The sequence below is a fragment of the Centrocercus urophasianus genome, unplaced genomic scaffold, assembly GCF_019232065.1.
Source record: "Centrocercus urophasianus isolate 14NV4802_14NV808 unplaced genomic scaffold, USGS_Curo_1.0 seq_11, whole genome shotgun sequence".
Taxonomy (NCBI): Eukaryota; Metazoa; Chordata; class Aves; order Galliformes; family Phasianidae; genus Centrocercus; species Centrocercus urophasianus.
Window position 1 is genome coordinate 76,183,345 of NW_024884253.1, and position 22,513 is coordinate 76,205,857.

The following is a 22,513-nucleotide window of genomic DNA, read 5'->3' on the forward strand; positions in this document are numbered from 1 at the left end:
CAGAAGACCATGTAGGAATTCTTTGAACATAAGGGGGGAAAAAAAATCATAGAACAGTAATAAAATATCATTTTCTAGCCCAAAAGAGGCTCTTAACATCTCTACCATAATTGGGTAGCAACAAATAAACATTAAAGCTAACAATGCACTTGGAATGAGTCTTTAAAAAAAATAAACAGACATGTTTGATTATTTGTAATCCAGTATAATCCCATGTGTAATGTTAAATATTTAAGAGAATTTTTCTTCCATTTGTTCTCAGCTTGGTTGGCCTGGAGCCAAAAATCTGTTATTTTAAAAGGCAACACTCTGTACAGGTTTTGGATTTCTTTCATGTTGGCTCTTTTTATAGAAATCTAAAATTAGCTGTGCATAGAAAATTCACAAACAGCAAAAAGCTGTGGTGTGGGAAAACTCCTGGCCTCATGTCCCAGGGTTCTGCAGCTGCTAATGGGACCCAACAAAGTAGTTGCTAGAAGTAGAGTACATGCAGAAGGCCAGTTAAAATCCTGCCTCCACACCTACAAAGCCAAACTACAACCAGCTCCTCTGTACCTCCTCCAGGGAAGGAGAAGCAAGCAGGTTCCTTAAAACACTGCAGAGCTGAGGGTGCTGCTTGTGAAAGAACAGGACTGAGCCATGGCAGAGAGTCTGGTTGTATACAGGCAGAATTGTGGACTCATATTTGCCAGCAGTTTTGCATACACTGCTAAATGGAGTTTTGAACCAAAAGATGAAGTAAATCAATCTCTAAGAAGCTGTTCTCCTCAAAAGAAGGTAATGCTGCAATTTTTCTCAGCTAGCTTTTCATTCTCTGAGAGAGGGCATCCCTTTGCTCCCCCCTGCAGATGCAGCATGCTACAAGCCTGTTCCTCCACACTCCTCCCACAACTTCTTCCTACCACTGCTCCCAATACATTTCAGATCTTCAATTTAAATGCCCAGAATTAACCACTCCAAACTTGAAAGCCTGGGGCCTGGCCCCAACATGAACAAGTCAGGCTTTCAGCTCAGGAGGCACTGCATCTCAAACAATGAAAAAACATCCTAAGTGCAGACTGGCTTTCATTGCATTCTAGCTTTGAGGTGGCTGGGACACAGGTTATATTTTCCAGTGTTATTTGGCAAGCATCTGAATAGAAACATGTTTTCCTAAATGAAAATAGAGATCTGCACACAATTACCTGTCTCCAGGAGCTGGGGCTTTAATTAAAATATCAATTATTGCAAGACTTGTAATGAAATTGCCAGTAAGCTGTGCTAAATGTCTCTGTTTCCTCCCCTACAGATACAGGTTTCTAAAAGAGGTAACATCCCTTTCTTCCTAAAACTATCAGCAACGTAAAGAAATAAGCTGTACGAGCAGACCAATTCTCTTGTAAGATATTTGTATAGGCCTATAACCTCTTTCAGCGATTTCTTCTTAATTTGTATTCATTCACAACCAGCAGAGAGAATGAAAAGTGTGGCAGGGAGAAACTCATTCCAGGAGTTCTGCAGCACCCTGCAGCTTAGCAAAAGTAATTTGTGTAGTTACAGCTCCTCTTTTATTGAACACATCTGCAGCAGTCATTGGATTGGGATGTTTCCTTTATGCCTCCTTGAGAGCTAGTACATGTCCTGGGTGGAAGGGTGAATTTTAAAAACGTTCATACAGTTTGCAACTAGCTATGGGAATACAAAAGCCAGACTATTTTGATCCTATCAGCCCCAGGAATGCTACAGTGCACACGCAGAAAAGAGAAACAATAGAAAGGACTCGCGAGTAAACAGCTATTTATTTGTTAATATCTCATCCTAAAGATTTTCTCATTAAGACTTAATGTGGTTTGGTACAGAGGTGAGCTGGGGTGTAGGGTTGGAGATCAAGTCTGTAAATAACAGCAAGCAAGAAAAAAAATGGCTTAAAAAATTGTTCAGAGCTTTTTTCCTTGTCTGAAGTAGAATTTATGGATTTTGCCCTGCTGCCACCTCATAATATTCTTCACTATGAGAATGAAAAGAAAGTAAGATACAAAAGTTCTGACGTGCAATTAAAAGCAATTTGCGGGGAAAAAAACCAACAAATTAATAATGACCAAAACAAGTGCAGCTGTAGGCAAAAGGAGGAAGAGGACCCACAGCCACAAGGTTGATGTTATCCAGACAAAAGTATGAGAAATAGGATTGTATACTCAAAGGGTGCTCAGGGTAGTGTCCCTTCACTATGGCTAAAAGAGATAAAGTGGAAGAAGCGCAAGCTCTCTTATAAGCCCCAGAGGAGACTGTATTTGACCAACCCTGAGTTTTTTGTCACTCCCAGGCTGTGGAGTGCTGAGCAACACAGCAACCCGTTCCACTTCTGATTTTCTTCTTTCTCCCCTACATGCATCCCCTCACACCAGAAAAATAATACATTCATCACTTATCAGTTTCTTTTGCATCTCATTCACCAAGCTGCAGTAAAAGAAAAAAAAAAAAACCCAATAAATTACTTTGGCACTCAAAGGAAAATCTTAAATTTCATAATGACTTTGTTAATTTTAACTGGAATGGGGATTCTTCCCTCTCCCCACCCCCCCATGTTTCGTGCTAGCCTGTTCTTTCTAGGACATCATATCTTGTTCTCAGTTTCCTGCAGCTACTCATGCAGATTACTACAGGTCCTTCCAGGAGAAACAAATTGGCACTGAGGAGACGCACACTTTTTGTAGGGAGTCACCTTCTGTGAACCTTGTCTGCCCATAACGTATGCATAAAAGTGCAGATCCTGGGAAAAAGATTGAATTCTTATCCTGGGGGAATGAAGGAGGGAAGGTGTTATTAATAAATCCAAATGTTAGGTTTAACTCAATATGCAGAGTCGAGGCAGGGTGATATATTTCACTCCTCCATTAAAGACGAGGTGGGAAGAAAAGGCAAGGCAGGTCAGACATGACTATTTTTCCTTAGAGACAACTTGTTTTCCTTATGTGCTGATTCAGGATGTGCAGCCCAGGCACTTTCTACAGGGAATTTTAATGGGAACCACATCGTGGCCCCAGTTTAATGGGTGTGCAATATCACTACAGTGAAGTACTCAAGACTCTCTGCCCCTCTTTAGTTTCAAGCAGCAGACAAGTACATGTGGTTTGGAGGGCTTTCTTGTTGTGTTTTGTTTTTTTTTTTCCCCACCCCCTTCACAACTGAGAAAACCAACTTGTGTGTCATATCGTATGCTGAAATTAGATACAAAAAAGGGAGTCATTCACCACTTTTCCAGACCCCCTATATTTACTAAAACATTTAAGGAGTCATTAAAGGAGCCTTAAAAGCTCCAGGCACAGACAGGAAAGGTGTTCTCCCTAGACTTCGCCACTGCACAAAGAGAGAGCCCCAACAACTGCTCACGTATCCATGAGCACAGGGAGTGCCATTTTGCAGACATTTTGGGAGGTGGAGGCTAAGCAGCAAAGAGCAGCAAAGAGAAGGCAATGTAGGGACTTAGATCCTCAGGACTGCCTAAGCTACATGAGGAGCCACTTCAGGGCTGCAGAATATCAGAAAAGAAGGCTGCTTAAAGTCACCCTCGTCTACATTTCCCTCAGGCCTTTAAACGCCAGGTTGCATCTTAGAGATGTGACACCAAACTTTGGTCAGCCTTGACTAATGAATTGACACTGTCAGTTCTGGCATGGAGCTCATTCTGGTGGTGTGAAACTGCTCAGAACAAGGGGCTGCTTCAAGAAGAAAATCAATGCTATGAACAAGGACGTTACAGCAGTGTCCCCGGGACAGCAGGGAGAAGGACACCCATTCAAATCCCTTGGTGGCCTGGAGCCTAAGATAACACCTGACTTCTGAACATGCTGGTCCGTATGTTCAAGTGCAACCAGCATGGGCTCAATACAAATGGGGAGAAAATGAGCACGAGAGGGTCCCGAGCCCCCTTTGCCTGGCTGTAGCCCAGGCTCACAGATGGATAAGCAGCTGTATCCTAGCTCTGAAGCACTGCCAAACAAGGAACCTCTCTGCTGCTGCTCTTTTTCTTTCTCCTTGCTGTTACTTCTCATTATTTTCCCTTTCTCCACACTTCTGCTGCACAAAAATTGCCCATTTGACAAAGTGTTGCATTCAAAGTCTCATTATGGGCACAAGGGAACACACCTTATCTGCAGAGCCAACAATTAGAATTCATTGTTAGCCTGATTAATGTTTCAACAGAAAAAATCAAAATGAAAAAAACACCTATTCATAGTCCTGTTACATTAATACGGATATTTTTTGTCCGTATTACTTAATTACTAATTCTCATTAGTAATAGAAGTTGGTTCATCACCAACTTCCTGGTACCTGTACCTGAAGCTGCCTCTGTTACGTTAAACTAAAATCTGCAGTTTGCAGGTGGCAATGGCTATTGTGTTTCCTGAGACACAGGGCTGCAGAGGCTGTATTCACACTGGCAGAGCTGGTGTATATGCACTCTCCTCTAAACAACCATACGTAGCAATTACCTGTCCCGTTAATGCTTTTGTCAGTAAAACTCTACCTAGCTGATCTTTTCCCCCGTTACAGTCAAATTAACTGCCATCAAAGTGTCGGATTTTATTTCTCAAAGCACCATAGCTTTTCCTTCAAGCTGTCATTGCTCAGCTCCATTCACATCTGACAGAGCCATACTTGATTTTAAGGAACAGAAGCTTATGGTTTTAAGTCTCCATCCTATTCTGGATCCTAACACCACAGAAGTGCTTTAGCCATTCAGCACTGAAATCAAAGTTAATTCCCATAGGTAACTAAAGTGCTACTAAAGCCTTTACCAGTTTAGATAGTATACAGCACACAGATGCAGATATATATGTGTATATATACATACAAGTTCAACACTTGGAAGACGGTACTAAATGACAATATATCACACTTTCAACAAACTTTGGGCACTTATAAACAGAAAGGAATGGAAATCTAAAATCATAAATCTCAGATTGCCCACTTAATGAAATACCATATTTTTTCATAGGATTGAATCTTGGATAATCCCCACTGCTTTGCAAGCACCCACGCTCAAAATAAGTCCTCTTAGAACCCGCAGTGCAAAATAACCTGCAGTAAATCAAAAGAAAGGAGTACTGATTATGGAGAGGGAGCAGAGGCAGATAACTCCAGGGTAATCTTCCCCTATACTACCTGTGTGTGCCTCACACCTGCATTGTTGCTAAGTTGCAAGGGCTTGAAGTGGGAGAGAGAATCTAATTTCTGCTTTAAAACTGATACTCTGTGGATTGCTTATGTAACTGAAGAGACATCATTTCATCACAAGACAATCAATTCAACAGATAATATGTAGATAGAGGTAATAAACTGCTCGTGTAATTTTGATTTTGTTTTGAAACTGTATTCATCTAGCAAATAAGAAATATAATAAGTAGTAAATGTCTTGTGGCTTATATATGTGAAAAAGATACTAAAAACTACTTTGCCAAGACTTGAGCAGAAATACGTGAAATCTTACAGAGAAATGAGAAAAATAATGTGTGCATTCTTGAGTTTATTCATGTTCAGTTGTCGATGATCACCCAGATTTTATGGTGGCCAAAATGTCTCCTGCTTTTGAAGAAATGCTATAATCATACGATAAGAGGCTTACATTCCATTGACCTGGTTGCAGTAAGAGTTAGGCTTCTAAATGCCTTTGAAGGTCTGGACTTCACATTTATTCTGTTTCCATATTCAGAAATGATAGCTTTGCAGTTCTCACAAAATGATTCTCAGGATAAACACAAGTAAAAATTCCTAAGTGATCGAACTCCTTGGTAATTGAGACTATGTGAGTATCTCAGAGAGGTGAATAAACACTGATGTTAGCCTCCAGGGCAGTTTGACAATTTTAAGTCTACATCAGTTTGCCCATAATTAAAGGTGAGAAGGAAACAGGAAAGCAGAAAGTGGGAGGACTTTAGGATCAAAGCTAAGCAACCTTGACAGGAAGGAGGCTTTCATCTCTCCAGAAGGAAGCAGCCACAGTTGACAACGTCATGTTGCTCTAGAAGTACATGCAATGTTTAAGATTTTGGGGTATTATTTAATTCTAATAAAAATGAGAATAAAAGCTGCTGAAAGGAGTAACTGTAGAACTAAGAAACATTTAAGGAAAAGAAAAAAAAAGAAAGAAGGCACACTAGCTCCAATGACACAAGCTTCTCATCTGTTTCAACAAGACTAAAGATGGTTGTTTCTGTATGCTACTTTCTTTAAGCGTTTCAGAGAAGTTTAGTTTTGGCTAATATTTTAAGAAAATATTTAAAACATGTAAGAGCGGTCTTTACATTAATGGATAAACAGCAGACTTGCCCCTCTCTGATAAAAAAGAGCAGTGTCAGAGAGGCTGTACTGACACCTTAGTTGTTCAGCTTTCATTTTTTACTAGAAATGCTTATCCTCAGCACTCTCTGCCCAGGGGAATACCTTTTAGATGGAAAGAAATTTCAGAATAAGAAGGTAGTCCCTCTTGTCCAGGTAAGCGTCTCATTTTTTAAGCAAAGATACATGTTTACAAGCATGAAAATATAAGTTATGCAGCAAATGATTCATTTAATTCTGCTCCTCCCAAACTGCTGAATATTATTATTTTTTATCTTGGCTATCATCAATCCTGGCTATTCTACGAGATTACTTCAGAATCTAAACCAAAGCTTTCCTGCACAACAGCAGCCAAATTCAAACTCTTTAGTAGCTTACGCAGATTAATATTCCTCCAAATCTCAGACCAAAAACAACACTTGTATCACTCGTTCTGTATATTTGGAATTAGCTCCTTCAGTTGTTTAACATATAAGAGCAGAGCTGTTCTAGAAGTTTCTAATCCACAGTTCACTGCGCATGTGATCACATAGTTGTTCAGTATTAACAACGTACTTAAGAGCTGCAGCATGACTCCCAACTCCCTTCTCTAGAAAACAGCAACGAGGAGTCTGGCTGGAACGAAATTAGAAATAAAGCACCATATTGAAGCCTCCATTACACAAGGGGATGTCTTCAGTAATTGCATTAGAAACCTTGCTTCCAAAAATATACACTCTGCTTTTCTCCAAAGAGATTCCATGTACAACTGGAAGGAATTCAACAACACTACAAACACTAATTGTTTCAAAGCAGACCAGAACCTTTCCTAGATTTCTTTTAAGAAGCAACACTTTACAGGGATCTTATCATATCTCTGAAAGGAACTTTCTCAACGGGTTCTACACCCAGAGAATATCTCAATAAAACAAGCAAGTAGTTCATCGCCTGCACAGTATTTGTTAACGGTGTACATATACACAGCTGCATGCACCAAGAGGAAAAAAAAAATATAAACAATTCAAATTTCTTGCATATTCCCAATTAAACAACTCATTAAGATTTTTCAAAGAACTAGTGACATAAGTGGCATTGTTAAATACTTCAGAAGCTATTTAGTCACAAGTAATGCTATTCTTACGTACATTATCATGTTCTAAAAAACATAACATTACTAGCAAAAACTTATTAAAAGGCTCCTTTCAGAGAAGAAAGCCACCTCTCAGATTAGTGATTTGAAAAGCAAGTATATATATATATTTCCTATTCAAGAAACTTCAAGAGTTTTGGAAACATCACTCAGTATTCACAAAACCTCGGTTACTTAATGAGTCACTACATACTGAAGCTGGGAAGTTTGCCTCACCTAAAGTCACTGGCAGCTTTCCATACAGGTTAGCTGTAGAGCGTAGATGGTTCTGGCTTGAAGCTGTACTGGAAGTAAAGAGCAGCACGTTTGGATAACTGAGTTCTAGTGGCAACACTGTATGAACAGCAGGTGTGCCTCATTCCCATTTAACAGCGATTACCCAGTCCTAATATCTCTGAAGTCACTCAGAAACAGCTTAGTGTTCCTAAGTGCTGCAGCTTTTTTTTTGTTGACTGTGAGGAGAACTCAGGAGGACTTATGATGGGTATTTCTACTTTGTGCCATCTGATCTAGCTTTGCTTGAGAAGATCTCCTGGCTCCTTAATAAGATCCCAAGTAGGATCAAGAGATCTGAGAGAAGGAAAGCCTGCAGACCTGCATTAGTTCTCCTGCCTTTTGCTATAGCTTTTTAAGCTGTGCAGTTAATAGGGGCAACATTAAGAGGCTTTTAAAGAAGCATTGCCTTTTAGTACAGCCTGTTACTATCATGATCAAAGAAATAAAAGACTCTTTCATCAAAAAAGAGACATGACCTACTAATCTACAGTTCTTTTAATAGCACATTTGTAATGAAATGAGTCTTAATGGGCATTCCTCTGTTTCCCTCTTAATTGCTCCCGTTGGAGTATATTTGCATAAATGGAGTTCACTTGCCCACAACACGCTGAGCATTACAGGGATTTCTGATTGGTAGTTGTCTGCATCCACTTTTTAGTGGTAAATAGCCATGAAACTCCATGAGAAATAAGAAAGCCCTAGATTATCAAATACTAAAGTAAAGTTTAGCTATTTCTACCCTTCCCAGGTCCAGTACATTATGCTCCATCTACTAATTGTTTTCACCTAAGTTCAGAGTGGGAAGTTACCATATGTTACTGGCAAAATGCACAAAAAAACATAGAGAACATCAAGCCTCTAGCAGAGAGAGAGAAGCAAATAGCAGCTGGTGAATGGAAAACTCCTAAGAAAAGACAAGTGCTTTGTTCTACCACAGATGTAATGGGGCTTGCTGGCAGTGGGGGTGGTGAGAAAAGTCTTTGTAAGGGAGAACTGCAAAAGGCAAGCAGAAGAGATTAGGGTCACTGAAAAAAAAATAAAACAGCAGCAGTAAAATGTGGGACTGCGGCTTTCCTAGAAATATTAATTTACAGATGGCTGCAAGTTTAAAATAGACAATAATAATCCTTTTTCACATATGCAAACTCTAATATGCCTATATTAGAATCACGTGAACTCTGTTTACCTGTTTGCCCTTAATTATATTATTTGCTATAATAATTTTGATATGTTTATCATCCTCCTCTGTGGGAAACAAATACGACTTTAGGGATTAAGATTGCGTTTTACAATGATTTACACTGCCCAAAGTACAACCAAAATATTCCTTTCAAGGAATTTTCTTCCATTTATGTCTGTCTTTGAACTGTCTAATTATTACTGCCAAAATAGTGAGTCTTTGATAGAACGATATGCTGGTACCTGCTGAAAATGTGCTATCTCCTGGTTTCCTCTACTCCTGGCTATGCATGTGGCAGTACAGCCTCTGTCTTCATTGTCATACTTCAGGGAGAACTGCAATGCTATGAAAGGAGCTGCAAGCCAGGCTTTTTTCTTGTGTTTGGAGAGTACCTCAGATGTGCTGCTTTGAGTAATTGCTGGTCAGCAGAGAAAGAATCTGTTCTCTGGTTCTGCATTGTTTATGCATATACGTGACATCAGATGCCTCTGACAGCATGGGGGTAGGTGCTTAATGGTAGTTTGAGTAGGAATGGAAAAATTAAAATAGGACATCTCATCTAAAAACAAAAAAAAAGACAGGTTAGGGAAAATCAGACATTAAAAACATTACATAGGTTTGATAATATTTTATTGCATCTCTGAAAACCATAGCAAATTTCACAAGATGGTAGCAAAACTGCAGACTTCCAGCAAGTACTGCAATATGGTTTTCCTACAGCATTTTCATAGCTTTAAGGATTTTTGTTTTGTACTTCTGAAAGCATTTTGGCTACCACTTGGCAAATCACATCTACTGCTCTGCTATCATGGTACTGATTAGGAATAAAAGATCTACGTGCCAGATACATTCTGCAGTAAAACTGCCACTAAATACTACATACCCTGGAAAAAATTTGTTCTCAATTTCCCTTATAATACATACAATTACATATTGAAAGGCCGCAATGAGGTGACCCCAGAGCTTTCTCTTCTTTATGATGAACAATCCCAGCTCCATCACTCTCTTCTCAGGAGAGATGCTCCAGCCCTCTGATCATTTTTTTGTTCCTCTCTGAACCCACCCCAACAGCCTGGACACAGTACTCCAGGTGGTGCCTCACAAGGGTAGAGCAGAGGGAGACAATCATCTCCTTCACCCTGATGGATGAATTTCCTTTTTATTCAACCCATGCTACAATTGACTTTCAGAGCTGAAAGTGCACATTGCCAGCTCGGGTCTGATTTTTCATCCACCAGTAACCCCTTGGTCTATCTCTGTAGGGCTTCTCAGTGAATTGATCTCTAGTCTGTACTGATATTGGTAATTACCCCTACCCAGCTGCAGGACTTTTATATTCTTGAGTGATCACAGATTAGTTTCTTACTGCATCCATGCAATGGAAAAAATAAGATATCCTTTCCTGTGACATTCTTGTCTTGTTTTTTGAGACTGTTTATGCGCAGTGGATGAAAGGTATGCTTCCAGCATTTCTAAGTACAGAGACTTAGATTTGGCATTTCTGAAACGAGATGAAACTGAGGCCCTTTTCAAGTGGCAGGTAAAAAAAGTCAAACTATCTGAAAGAGAACAAACCACGTCATCAGTCCACTCACCAGCTACTGAATAATCTTATAGTCATACAGTCACCCGTAGCCACCACCACTGAGGCACTAACAAGAGAGATTTACCTCTCACTTTGTTTTGAATGCTTGTGCTCTTGTGAAGGCTGATGTTTGCGTGCATTCTGGTTCACTGGGATTAAAGCAATCACATTATGCCAAAGTGCCATGTTAATAGATCCCAATGCAGGATTCAGGTAGTAGTTATCTTAACATTTCTGCTGCTTTCAGTTATTTTTATAGTTCTGGACCTTTTTATCCTGCTGAGAGAACTGAATAAAAAACGGCTTTCAAAGACACTATAATCAACCACTGCTGGCTGCAATTACATTGTGTACTCCATGTCTTCAGAAAGAACCTACGGTTTAAAACCACGTATCTTTCAGTTTGAATTCCCTCTTGGCTCTATTCTGTTTAGAATTTCAGAGGTGTATTCAGAAATGATCACTAGGGCATATGTTTATATAACAAAGATATTAAAAAGAAAAAGTGAACACCAGAAGATTAAAATTTCATCAGCAATCTTTAGTCTGAAAAAAAAAAAAAAAAAAGAAGAAGCCTTTTTTTCTGTTTATGAGTGATACTTGCAAAGGAATGCCTCATGGAGAATGGAGGGAAAAGGGCATTTGGATTTCAGAGCAGTAAAAGCTAATTTACACTTGAGACTTTCAGATCTTACTGGTCATAAGAGAAACATAATTGTAAAGTAAGCTCAAACTCAACTTCTTTTTAAGTCCAAGTCAATTATGGACAAGTCTGCAGCATTACAGCTTTTGAGTACATGAAATTTAGCTATTACTGAAAATATCCAGCAAGGAATTCTTTACTATATATGAAAATGTATCAATATGATATATTTGAATATATGAATATGACATTGAAAATAAATGAATATGTTAAATTTGGAAGCCTCTATTTTCTTAGGTTAGATGGAATACTGTCTTTTCTTTGTGTAGTGATTGCTACTTTAACCTTTCCCCCTCCATGATGAGAAAGTAATTTTTTCAGATTTTACTTACAGCCTTAATCCTCTTCTTGCAATATTTCCTGCGGGGCAGAACTGTACACTTTGTCATTGTGAGGACAGCCCCAAGGACATCTTGAGGTCCTGGCTCTTCTGGGTTGTTCAGATTATTTTATGGACTGTGATCTTGCTTCTTTGACATGGATTTGCAACAAGGTAAAATCTAAATAAATAATCACCAGATCCTCACCTAGCATGCCTCCTTCCAAAGAGCAGCTTACACAGCAAAACTAGGAATCAATATCTGTCCATTCTTCTTCCCCCCATTAATGCTTTCCCCACCCTTCATTCCTCAGGCTTTGACAATGAAATGTTGATTCTTTCCTCTCTCTCTGAAAAGTCTGACAAATTAAACACTTGTACCTGATGTCAGCATAAGAGTACTGGTAGACACGACACAGGTGTTGATGAACTAGTCTATACTTTTTCACCCCAACCATAAAACAAGTTTGATTTTGTGCCAGTAGAGGCACATATGCCAGAGTGTTCATTGTGTAATACTACTTGAATTAAACAGCAGGTCTATTTTTTGCCTTCGTGTTTATTTTCCCCAAGTAGCTGAACATTGATGAGGACAGATACAGCTTCTCCCCCCCCCATCCCCAACCATGCACCATAAAGAACTGAATAAATAAATAAATCTTGTCTGAATATTCACATCTGCAATCAAATCTTGCAGGGCATATCTGTATCATTCTCCGTACTCAGTTCCCTCAGTTACTATGTCACATCATCTGTTAACTTACAACTCCTCACTCACTCTTCATGTGAGAACAGCAGTAAATTATCAGTTCTTGAATGCAATCAATGTTATATCATACGGACTAATGGACCTTATTCCTAATGTCTGAAGCTTTGTACCTAGCTCTCAAACAGTGAAACTATATTTAGGTGAATAAGAAATAAAAGATCTATTGCACTTGAGTAACGGTTATGTCAGAGATTTTAGAGACTCATGATTATTGACACATTAAAAGGATACTTAACATCTAATTATCAGCAGCCCACAGTGCCTGACACATATATATATTTATACATATATATAGACAGAAACATCACTGAATGCATGGAATCTGTAAAGAAGTAATTTTTAAGTCCTAGTTCAATAACAATTTACAAATCAGATTCCTTTGAGAGTTTATTGAGGGGGAGATACTATGGGAATGGATGGAAAAGAATGAAAAAATGTTTTCTCTCTCCTTACTAATGCCTCTGGGGGGAAGGCTCTTTTCTGGTCTGGTTTACTAACAACCACCTACAAAGAGCAGCACAACCTACTACACCGAGTGGGAGTGGAGGTGGAGGCCTCTGGTGTTCTTCATGTCAAGAGCCTGCACCTGGGGGTTGTCACTGTGCTGGAAAGCCATCTCCAGGACAGTGCTCCCTGATGCATCAGATAAACCCCAGCGGATACATTTTCTCATTGATTTCTAGTTGAAATAATGAAGTATTTCTCAGAAAGATTATACAATTGCACTGAATTCTCACATCAGTGACATGAAGACATCTACATTAATGAGATACTGTGGGGAAGGGTGAACAGAAAGGTTGACTATGAACATCATCACCTAAGGGAAATAATTTTCAAGTAAGTTGATATTTATAGTGATTAAGCAATTGTCTAAGGTTTTGATCTTTCAAAGAGGCATGAACATAAACTTTTTATCTGCAGCTTGTCACACCAAAGTCACTTATTTCACTGCAAGTGACACTGCTTTTATGTTAACAGTCATCATACCTAAAGTTAGACTGGGATTTATTTTTTTTAAGCTTGGGTGTGCAGATTCCTTCTTCCCCAATAAAAATTCCAGATTTGATAAGTATTTGAGCTGACAGAGCTAAGCCAGTTGTCTGAGAATGTTGTACAGTGAAATCGTTTTTCACTCTTGACATTTCAGTTGATTAACACAGCGCGTTCCCCAACCAGCTGACCAGCTGAGGGTTGAGAAAAGTGAAATGTTTAAAGTATTCTTTCTGTCTTACTGTCTGTCTTCGTATGATGTGAAGAAAACACAAATTTTAGCCCCCATCTCTTGGTGGAGACCAAGGGAAACATCCTGTCAATTATATTTGCACTCTTCCAATTACAGAAAAAAGCATTCCTGGTGATTGACTTGTTTTCAAATTAAAGAAAGGAGTAAGCACAGAAATTGCTAGAGAAGAGCTACTACATTGCAGAGATCTCTCTGCAGCATGAGACATTGAAACAAAAGCACAAAAGCCATTTAAGAGACTCTTTACTAAGGACCCAGCTCAGAGTATATTCTTTTTATTCACATCAAACTAAATTTATCATTATGACCCATAATACAGTTAGGTAACTGTAGATAACTGTAAAGACACCCTGGGCTTCGGTTGGTACTCATCTCGATTGCACACTCAAACCAAGGTCTGTAAAAACATGTCTGCTCTCTTGCCGTACACACAGAATTTGCTGTGGCTTAGCTACTCAGCTTCTGCATGAAGACCACCTAGTCAAGAGGGACATTATGGGATCATGCCCCTATTTCAGCTTTTTGGACACATCTCTGCGAAGAAGAATAAAAGGCTATATTTCACAGCTATGATATCATTCTCATGAGCTATATTTCAGCTTGAGCCACTATAAAACCTCTCCCATGACATCAGAGCTGTGAAATATAGCTGACTTCAAGTGCAGAAAATTCCCCTGTAGGAATAATTGTTTCCTGGCAATTGGCATTTGAAGGACTGATCCTTTAAGAGGCTGGCACAAATCCTGTCAGGCAGTTCTGCTCCAGGCAGCACTGCTCAGGAAACATTAAGTATAGGAGCAGAGGTACACAAGCTCACTGTGGGATTTAGCTGTGGGGGCAATGAGATGAGTGCTGGTGGAGCCTGTGGAGTGATGATTTTCACTCCCTTATGCCATGCAGACTTCACTAATAGCAAAATAATATGTTTGCTTATATGCTGTACTCCCTATCTCAGACCCTTCCTCCCCAGCAAGGTGAGCCACATGCACACAGCCAGAAATTAATTCTCCTGCCTTTTCCTATCTTCACTCCAAGCTAGCTTCACGACAGGTATGCAGTTAAAGGGCAGCTTGCCAGGGCTGCAGCTGCCCACGGCACTCATTAACTCACCCAGGCAGCCAGCAACCTCCCTGCAGAGCAGATGGGCAACAGTGTGGGAGTCAGAAGCACGGTGTGCGACATCATTTCCCCTTTTGTGTCTTATCAGAGTGCAGAGACTCAGAGCTGAGGGATAACAAAGCGGGATATTGGCAGAGCCTTAAATGAGAGCCTGAGCAAGTCAGAAGGGCATAGGATGAAGATAACATGCCATAAAAGCAGGCAGAAAGCTGAAGCTACCTCAGCTCTCTCTTGCCTGGTGCCTGAATCTACCAAACACTTCAAGTCTACTCACATTTAGCTTTTTCTGTTTCTCTCACACTTCCCCACTTTCCTGTGAAGGCCACCTTGCTGTGGGCAGTGCATCTGTTCTTACTGTGGCTCCTGAACATGTGTATGTTCAGATGAGTGTAAACCCGTAGGTCTGAACCTGCCTCACAATGTTCAAATGTTTATGTAGGCACATCTCCCAAGCCCTGCAGGATGGAGGAGTTTTTGCCCACAGAAGGTTTACTGGTCTTAATGAGATCTAACTGGGAACCTTTCCTTTTCTCCAGAGGAAACAACATCATTTCAGAATTAATTGCATCTTTTCCACCCTTCCTCTTAATGTTAAAAAAACGGACTTCTCACCCAGAAGGTACCTTCTTATGGTATTTTACCTAGTGAAGTTGTAAAACGATATAGTTTGAACAACCCTTTTCCATTACCATCCATCTAAAAGTTAAGTGGAGTTTTTTTTTTTAATGGAAAATGATTTACTAAGAGGAACTACAAGAGACTTGAGGTTATTTTATACAGCGTATTACTAAGAACAGTGACAACCAGCAGAGTGGCTAAAAGGAGGCATTGGAAATGTTCTAACTGCATGAATGTACCTCAAAGGTTAAATTCTGCCTGATTTGCACCTTGACAAACCCAACATAAATTAAAGAGGAAAAAATGATCTTTGATGTACAGTATGATCCAAATAGTGATACATGAAATGTCTAGAAAATAAAATAAAATCTCTTTTGGATTTAGTATAAAGTCAGATTACCATTCAACAATTTTATTTACAAACACTGAGAGCTGTCTTGTTGAATTTTGAGCTGGTTCAGAACGATTTATAGCTTCTGATAAGAATGTTGAAAAAAATAACTTATCCAAAGAGCATCTGTGCAAAACAAAATGAAAATCAAGCAAATAAACTTTAAGAGTGGATCTGTTTGAACAAAACAAACAAACAAACAAACAAAACCACACAAACAAAAAAATGTTTATGAAAAATATTCCTATATATAGGAATATATGTGTGGAAGTTTTTCTGTCAACTAATTTCTTCAGATAACAAATTGTTCCAAAGCTGTTCATTAGGCATTTGGCTCCTTATATCATTTCTTCTTACTTAATAAAAGCTTTCAACTTCTTTAAAACAGATGAACTGTCAACACCAAGCTATAGTACTGAACACATGATATTCTCCACAATGAAAGTTGTGCAATCTTCAGTGATATAGGAATCATTTTCATAATTGTTTTGAAGGTCTACAGATATTTAATATTAAAAATAGGAACTAGTATCTAGTAGGAGCCCAGAGGCAGAGATTAACTAGATAACTGTTATACCTTTTAATTAATAATAAAAATACTTACATATATAACTATTCATTTAAAGTTTCAAAACTCAGCACGTAACTCAAGCAACAGTTAACAAAAAAAACCAATGACTTCCATTGAACTTCAAGTGTCAAGGAGGTCCAGAGTATGGGAGATATTGGAAAATATATACATCTACTTCACTAACCTGTTTACTTGACCCTTCCTAAATGAAGTTAAATAGAAATTCCTAAAATTTGAAGGTAAAATCCTGAAAATTTCAGGCTCTTCAGCCCATAACTGTAGCAATTGAATGTCCTTGAGATGACAGTATGCACTCTTGCTAATCTTTCTTGAGTGCAAAAAGTAACCACATCAAGATCCCCAGTCAGAAATTAATCAACTATATAGCAAAGTCCAGGCTATAAAAATGTAAATACTTTTTTTTTGCTTTAGTTCATGAATGAATGTAAATGAAGGTGAAGGAAAAAAGACACCACCAACATCAAAACACATCAGGACTACCTCCTTCAATCAATATACATTCACTCCAATTATTTAAAGGACTGCTTGCAATGTTTTGAACCAGGAGCAGCTTTTCAACAATCTCTTCTAATTTTTGATTGCTCTTTTAGTTTTTTTATTTACTTGCTGTAATGATGACTGTTAATACTTTTGAAAATACTTACAACATTACTACTTTTCTTTTCAGAGATTCTCTGAGACTGCAAAGACTACTTAAAGAACGAAGACGGCATGAGATTGGATTTGATGCACTAAAATAGGTTAGCTTGAGGATAAGAAAAACAGTTGCTATTTAGATCTTCTCTTGTTGCCGTGATGAGAACTTACCATTGCTTCTGGTTGCTGTTTTGGGCTGGCCAGCCCCAACAAAGTTTCTTAACTTTGCTGTCCAAAAGGACTAGTGGCTTTCCAGAAAAGGAAAAGGTTTTGGTATTGTCTGGAAACAGCAGGAGAGACCTCAGTCGTTCCAAAAGGAGTTGGATGTGGAATCAGTTCTTTTTATTGGAGGAATATACAGGAACTGACTATCAATATGTTGGCAAGGTAAGATTCCTTTAGATCTGTTTTGATTTTAGAAGAGTTAGATAGCCAGCAAAAACAAGTAGGTAAGAATGATGCCTGCTACAGTTCTCAGTTCTCATTCCTGGCTGCCCTGCTTCAGCTGAGGAGTAATTCACTAGAAAGGTTAGTATAATTAAGCTTCAAATTGTAATCAACTATGAAGAGTTCCTAGTTTAACTTGCAAGCCCAGGGTCAATCATGCCCAAATCTTTAAAAGATTCTGGTTTTTAAAATTATTTAATTGATACGATGCAGTTCAATTATAGGATAGTCTAGCTCACTTTTTATACTTAAAATGTGTTTTCCTCCACATTCTTTAACTACATAGAGTCAAACTGTATATACACTTGAAGAGGGTTTATTCCAAGGTACTTAGGATTCACAACGCCTATACTTTTGTGAGGATTCCCCCTATCCCACAGAAGACAGCCATTTCATTGCTTATTCTCCACTGCACATACCAGTGTTGCAGCCATTTTATGATGAGGTTTTGTGGCGCCGCGGAAGACTTTGTGACATGACCATGATACACAAGCCATGCTATTACAAAGAGTTGAAGAACACTGTGCTTATGTGCTAAGTAACAATCAGGTAAAAAGTACAAAGCTCAAAGAATGCCAAAAGTTAGAAAAGGGTTTTAGAAAATAAAAATTACTTCTCAATTCTGAGAATATCCACCTCCTAGAGTGGCAGGCCCCTACGTAGGTAACAATTCCTCAGGTAAACTATAGAGCTAATGCATTTGTTGTTTATTTAGAAGGAACCTACACTGCCCAAGGTGTCATAATCTATAGGAGTCTCTCTTGCAGAATGCAGAAATTTTGCTACTGATGATGACATTCAAAGTAAAAACAATATAGCTTAGTTCTCTAAACTCAAATAGGATTGTGTCTGATCTAGCTTGATCTTTCAGGCCTCGCAGCAGAGGCTGCAGATCACAGTGGTTTGACATTTTATCTCCCTCTTCAAGCTTCTGAGCATTCCCATGAGAGATGGTGACTGCTTTTCTTGCCTGCCAATCAGCTGTCACTCAAAGTTGGATGTGACACTCCTTTCCTACTAAATGGCTGCAAGGCATGATTCAAATGAAGAGCTACTCAGCTGGTGTAATACTCATAGAGCTCCAACCAAGATAATCAGCATTCATGAAGAGTACCACTGAACCCAATCTACAGGAAAATGCCAAAGGCAGAGAGTCCTCAGAGAGAAGCAGGGGGAAAGATAAGAGGGTAAGAAAAAAAAGCCAGAGAAGAGTAAGAGAGGAGAACTAGAAAGACAGAGGTGGGTGGAGAGGAAACTTTACAAAGAGGAATCAAGATCGAGGGAGGGAAACAAATCAAATAGGAGTAGAGAATAGAATTCAGGAAAATAAGGTTACCTAAAGAGAACACAATAAAAACAGAAGATGAGAGAATAAAGGAAAACCAACCAAACAAAAAAAATATCTGAACAAAGCAAACAGAGAAGAAGTACAGAGCCAAGGAAAAAGAAAGAACACAAATTGGAAGATAGCAGTTCTCCACACACACTCTTGTTTTACAGAATACTTGTGGGGGTCAAGGTAGGGAGCTCTTTCAGCAGCCTGTCATTTTCACTGCAAATTCTGACATTAAACCTTCTCAGTCCCAAGTCTCCCATTCTTCACACTGCAGAATTCAAGTAGAAGCTATTGACTACAGAGGGATTGTTAGGGGAGCAAATATTCCTTCAGGATGTTTTTGCAGTGAGACAACTAAAAATGATCTAGTTGGACCAAAAAAAGCCAAGAAAGTTTGAAATGGAATCACAGAAAGAAAAAAAAAAAACATGTGGTTGGTATTTTTAAGTTATTCTCCAGTTTATTTGTACCTTAATATGTTTACTATTACAAAGCATAGATGTAACACATAATGTATAAATGTCATTGATTCTGTGTCCCTGGGCTTGTTCACAAGTGGCCTTTCACATGTCTTTCAAATGCCAGAACTGCTCACACCCTTGTAATTTAACAATTAGCCAAAAGGCATGGAACAGCAGCCATTTATTATTAGAGAAAGTTGAATATTGGTGTGAGGATAAGTGATAGAAACAGCTGAATGTCTCCAAATTGAGGTAACCAGGCAATTTAGCTGAGCAATTAAACTTGATTGGAGTGGGCAAATGAGGATAATGAACATGTTTATGAAGCATATTTTGTCTCAGAGGACAGAATGTTCACCTTAAATATGAACTGAAAATGATAAGAGTTTTTGGTTATCTTTTTATTCCCTTATATCATAAGGAAACATGCATAGGAAATTCTTTGAAAACAATAGTGATATACGCATGTAAAGGGGAATTGTGCTTTCTTTTTACTGCATAGGCAGTCATATCTAGCTTTTTAGCTTTTTGTGTTCTATAGTTGAAGCTAGTGGGCATTGACATCAGAATTATTAAAAAAAAAATCTTCTAAAAAAAAAAAAAATATCTTTTAATCTGCTTTTCTTTATGTTTTTTTTTTTCCTGTTCATTGTTAACATGTTTAGTTCAAACACCTGTATGAAAAGATCAGACATCACAAGTTGGCTGTAATATATTCTAACAGCACTGTTTTTATAACCACCCATATTACAGTCATAAAAACCTGTAACTGTTTGTGCTACAGAAACCACGTTTATTTCATAACAGTTTCAGAGAGAAGAGGAGGTAAAGTGAAGAGGAACATATTCAGGTTTGAGACAATAAAAAAGGTAATCTCTCTGAAGATATCAAACAGCAGTAGAACTCAGGGCAGTACTGAAGGCAACGCTGAAGTATCATGAGTCACGGGCCAGAGCACTACAATGCTATATGCTCTGTGTACTTTATCTCCAGCAAACCCAAATGCTTCCATCCTTTAGAAGATAATTGTCTAAGCACTCCTGAGCACGTATAAAACAAAGTAGTCTTTTTCTGGTAGGCACTGGTACCATGAACTATTAGAAAACAGGTCCTCCAGTTTTGTTTACTACAGATTTTACTATCAAGTCAAATATGCTGCTGTATCTTAGACAAGAATATGCATCTGCCACGAATCTCTCGGCATTATCAACACAAGTTGATTGTATGCTGTGGCACTGACATCAGATCCACCATTTTATCATCCACTTCTATTCCTAACTTTCATTCTTATATATTCACAAAATAAATCCTTTGAAAAAGAATAGAAATACATGCCCTCTAGTCCTGGTTAGGCTCAGTAATATAAGGAACTGGTATAAAAGTTCTAGACTGGAATTATTCATTGCACTGTTGAATAACTTGTGAGCTACAGCTATTCATTGAAGTGTGATTGATGGGCACAGTGACATTTTAACCTGAAGATATCTTTTCTTCTGGTTCAGAAATTACAACACTTGCCAGAGACTCAATCCAAAAATAAAATAAAAGGATTACATGAGTATCAAAGTGGAGAAGTTCCCAATACTACAACCCAGAAAAATCTGCATCATCTGAATTAGGTTTTTAAAAATCACCTACTTGTACCAATGGCAGTTTAGTAAAATTTTAAAGAGAGGTGTTCACATGAGCCCTAAGTCACAGGTAAAAGATAAAGTGGTACTGTAGCTGTATATAGAAATATATGCTGTATTCCTCAGAGGTCTATCAGATATTTCTGAGCAACAGAGGGAAAAAAAGCTGTCGTTACAATAGTAGACTCAAAGGTACAGTAATCATTTGTATGCATCTGATGTCTTTACACAGCTATCCCATTGGCTGCATGAAATCCATGTACCGGCATCCATCACTGAGTGGTCCTGTCAGCACAAACCTACAAGTCATTGTTATATAAAGGGATAGGATGCCTCTTTCTTTTAGACTAAAGAAAGTTCTGAACAAGACTTAAATCTTACTCATTAACCTGGAAACAGCTTCTGGCAGCTTGCAGTAGAAAGAAGCAACTTGCTTTCCTGATAACAACAGGCAGAATGGTTTTGTCTCACTGTCTGTCTGATAGTGAAAGGAAACTTCCAGACGTACTTTTCATTTTTTCTGTGTCTTATTGATGCTCAAATAATTCAAGCTTTATGCTTGCCTGGAAGCTATCTGATGTTTCTACCTGTACCACCCATCATAAACAATCATCCTCTGCTGACAACTCAATTTTTCAAGGAAGATAAAAGTCAAAGTTCTGCTGCTATGTGTCGGCAAAGCAGAAAGGATACTGCACCTAGGCAAAAGTAGAATCCTTCTGCTTGGTATTCAAAAAAAAAATAAAATAAAAATCGAAAGATTCCTTACCCTCTGTAAGGAATGGCTCAGGTACCATTAATCCTGCTTTTAGGGAGGATGTGATAAAATGAACAGTTTTGCAATATGTTTCCAGTAATATTTTGATTCCTTTTCCTTGACTTTACTTACAGCTACAACTGTTTTAAAGGCAAGTATCACCAAATCAAAGAGAACACCTCCAAAGCATTGCAAGTAGTAGGAGTAAGTCACATTCTGAGAGAGAAATGTATAGCTCTGACATGAGGGGCTATTTAAAGAATGAAAATTACTGTTCTGTAATACAGTCTACACGTTTTCAACATTTTGATCAGCAATGGGTTGCATACTCCAATGCAAAAAATTTAGGACATCTTAATTGGACAACAGTGCATTTAGCAAGAAAAACTTCCCCTTTCTCTCAGATCTTTAATATGCTAGTACTCTGTACTTATCACCAAAACTTGTTTTCCAAAAAAGTCAAGATGTGTAAAGTCAAACTAAAATGATTATTAGCATCTGGGCTTTTAGCATTCCTTATACAATTCTACTGGCAAATATTGTTTTTCTTTACCTTATAACTAATGCTCTGATAGCCTCATGATGCCTTCAGTTTCCTATTCCAAAAAAAGTGACCATTTACTTTCTTCTTGAAGCCTAAAATTAAAAGTCACATTTGTGACTTCTTCAATGAGTCTACTCAAAAGAGCGTTCAATTTCTTTTGGCATTCAGAATATCATTTCTTTATGAATAGATTCTACTTTCTGATTTTCCAAGAGAAATGCAACCCAAGACCCAGACTTTATGTCCTGCAATGACTTTGTCCTGAGCAATTTCTGGTCCTTGAGTGGCTCGCAGCAAAACTGAAGAGAGCCACCAGTTATTCATTGGTTGCTTTAGTCATGCTAACTGTAGCACTACCCACAGTGTACACAGGCCTCAGGGCTGGACCCCCATCCTTGGCAATTCTTCAGCATTCTTCTTTCACAGCCAAATGTGCACAGAAAACGTGACTCCCTGATG

The 22,513-nt window shown here is 38.5% G+C and overlaps 1 protein-coding gene across 1 annotated transcript in view; it reads left to right on the plus strand.

Moving 5' to 3' along the window:
- The window catches only part of LOC122172028 (cadherin-6-like), a 102,215-nt gene that overhangs the window by 31,168 nt on the left and 48,534 nt on the right, over nucleotides 1–22,513 (plus strand). The window contains 1 exon segment of the mRNA XM_042840016.1: nucleotides 16,910–17,265. Coding sequence (XP_042695950.1) covers nucleotides 17,038–17,265 — 228 coding nt within the window. The 5' untranslated portion in view covers nucleotides 16,910–17,037.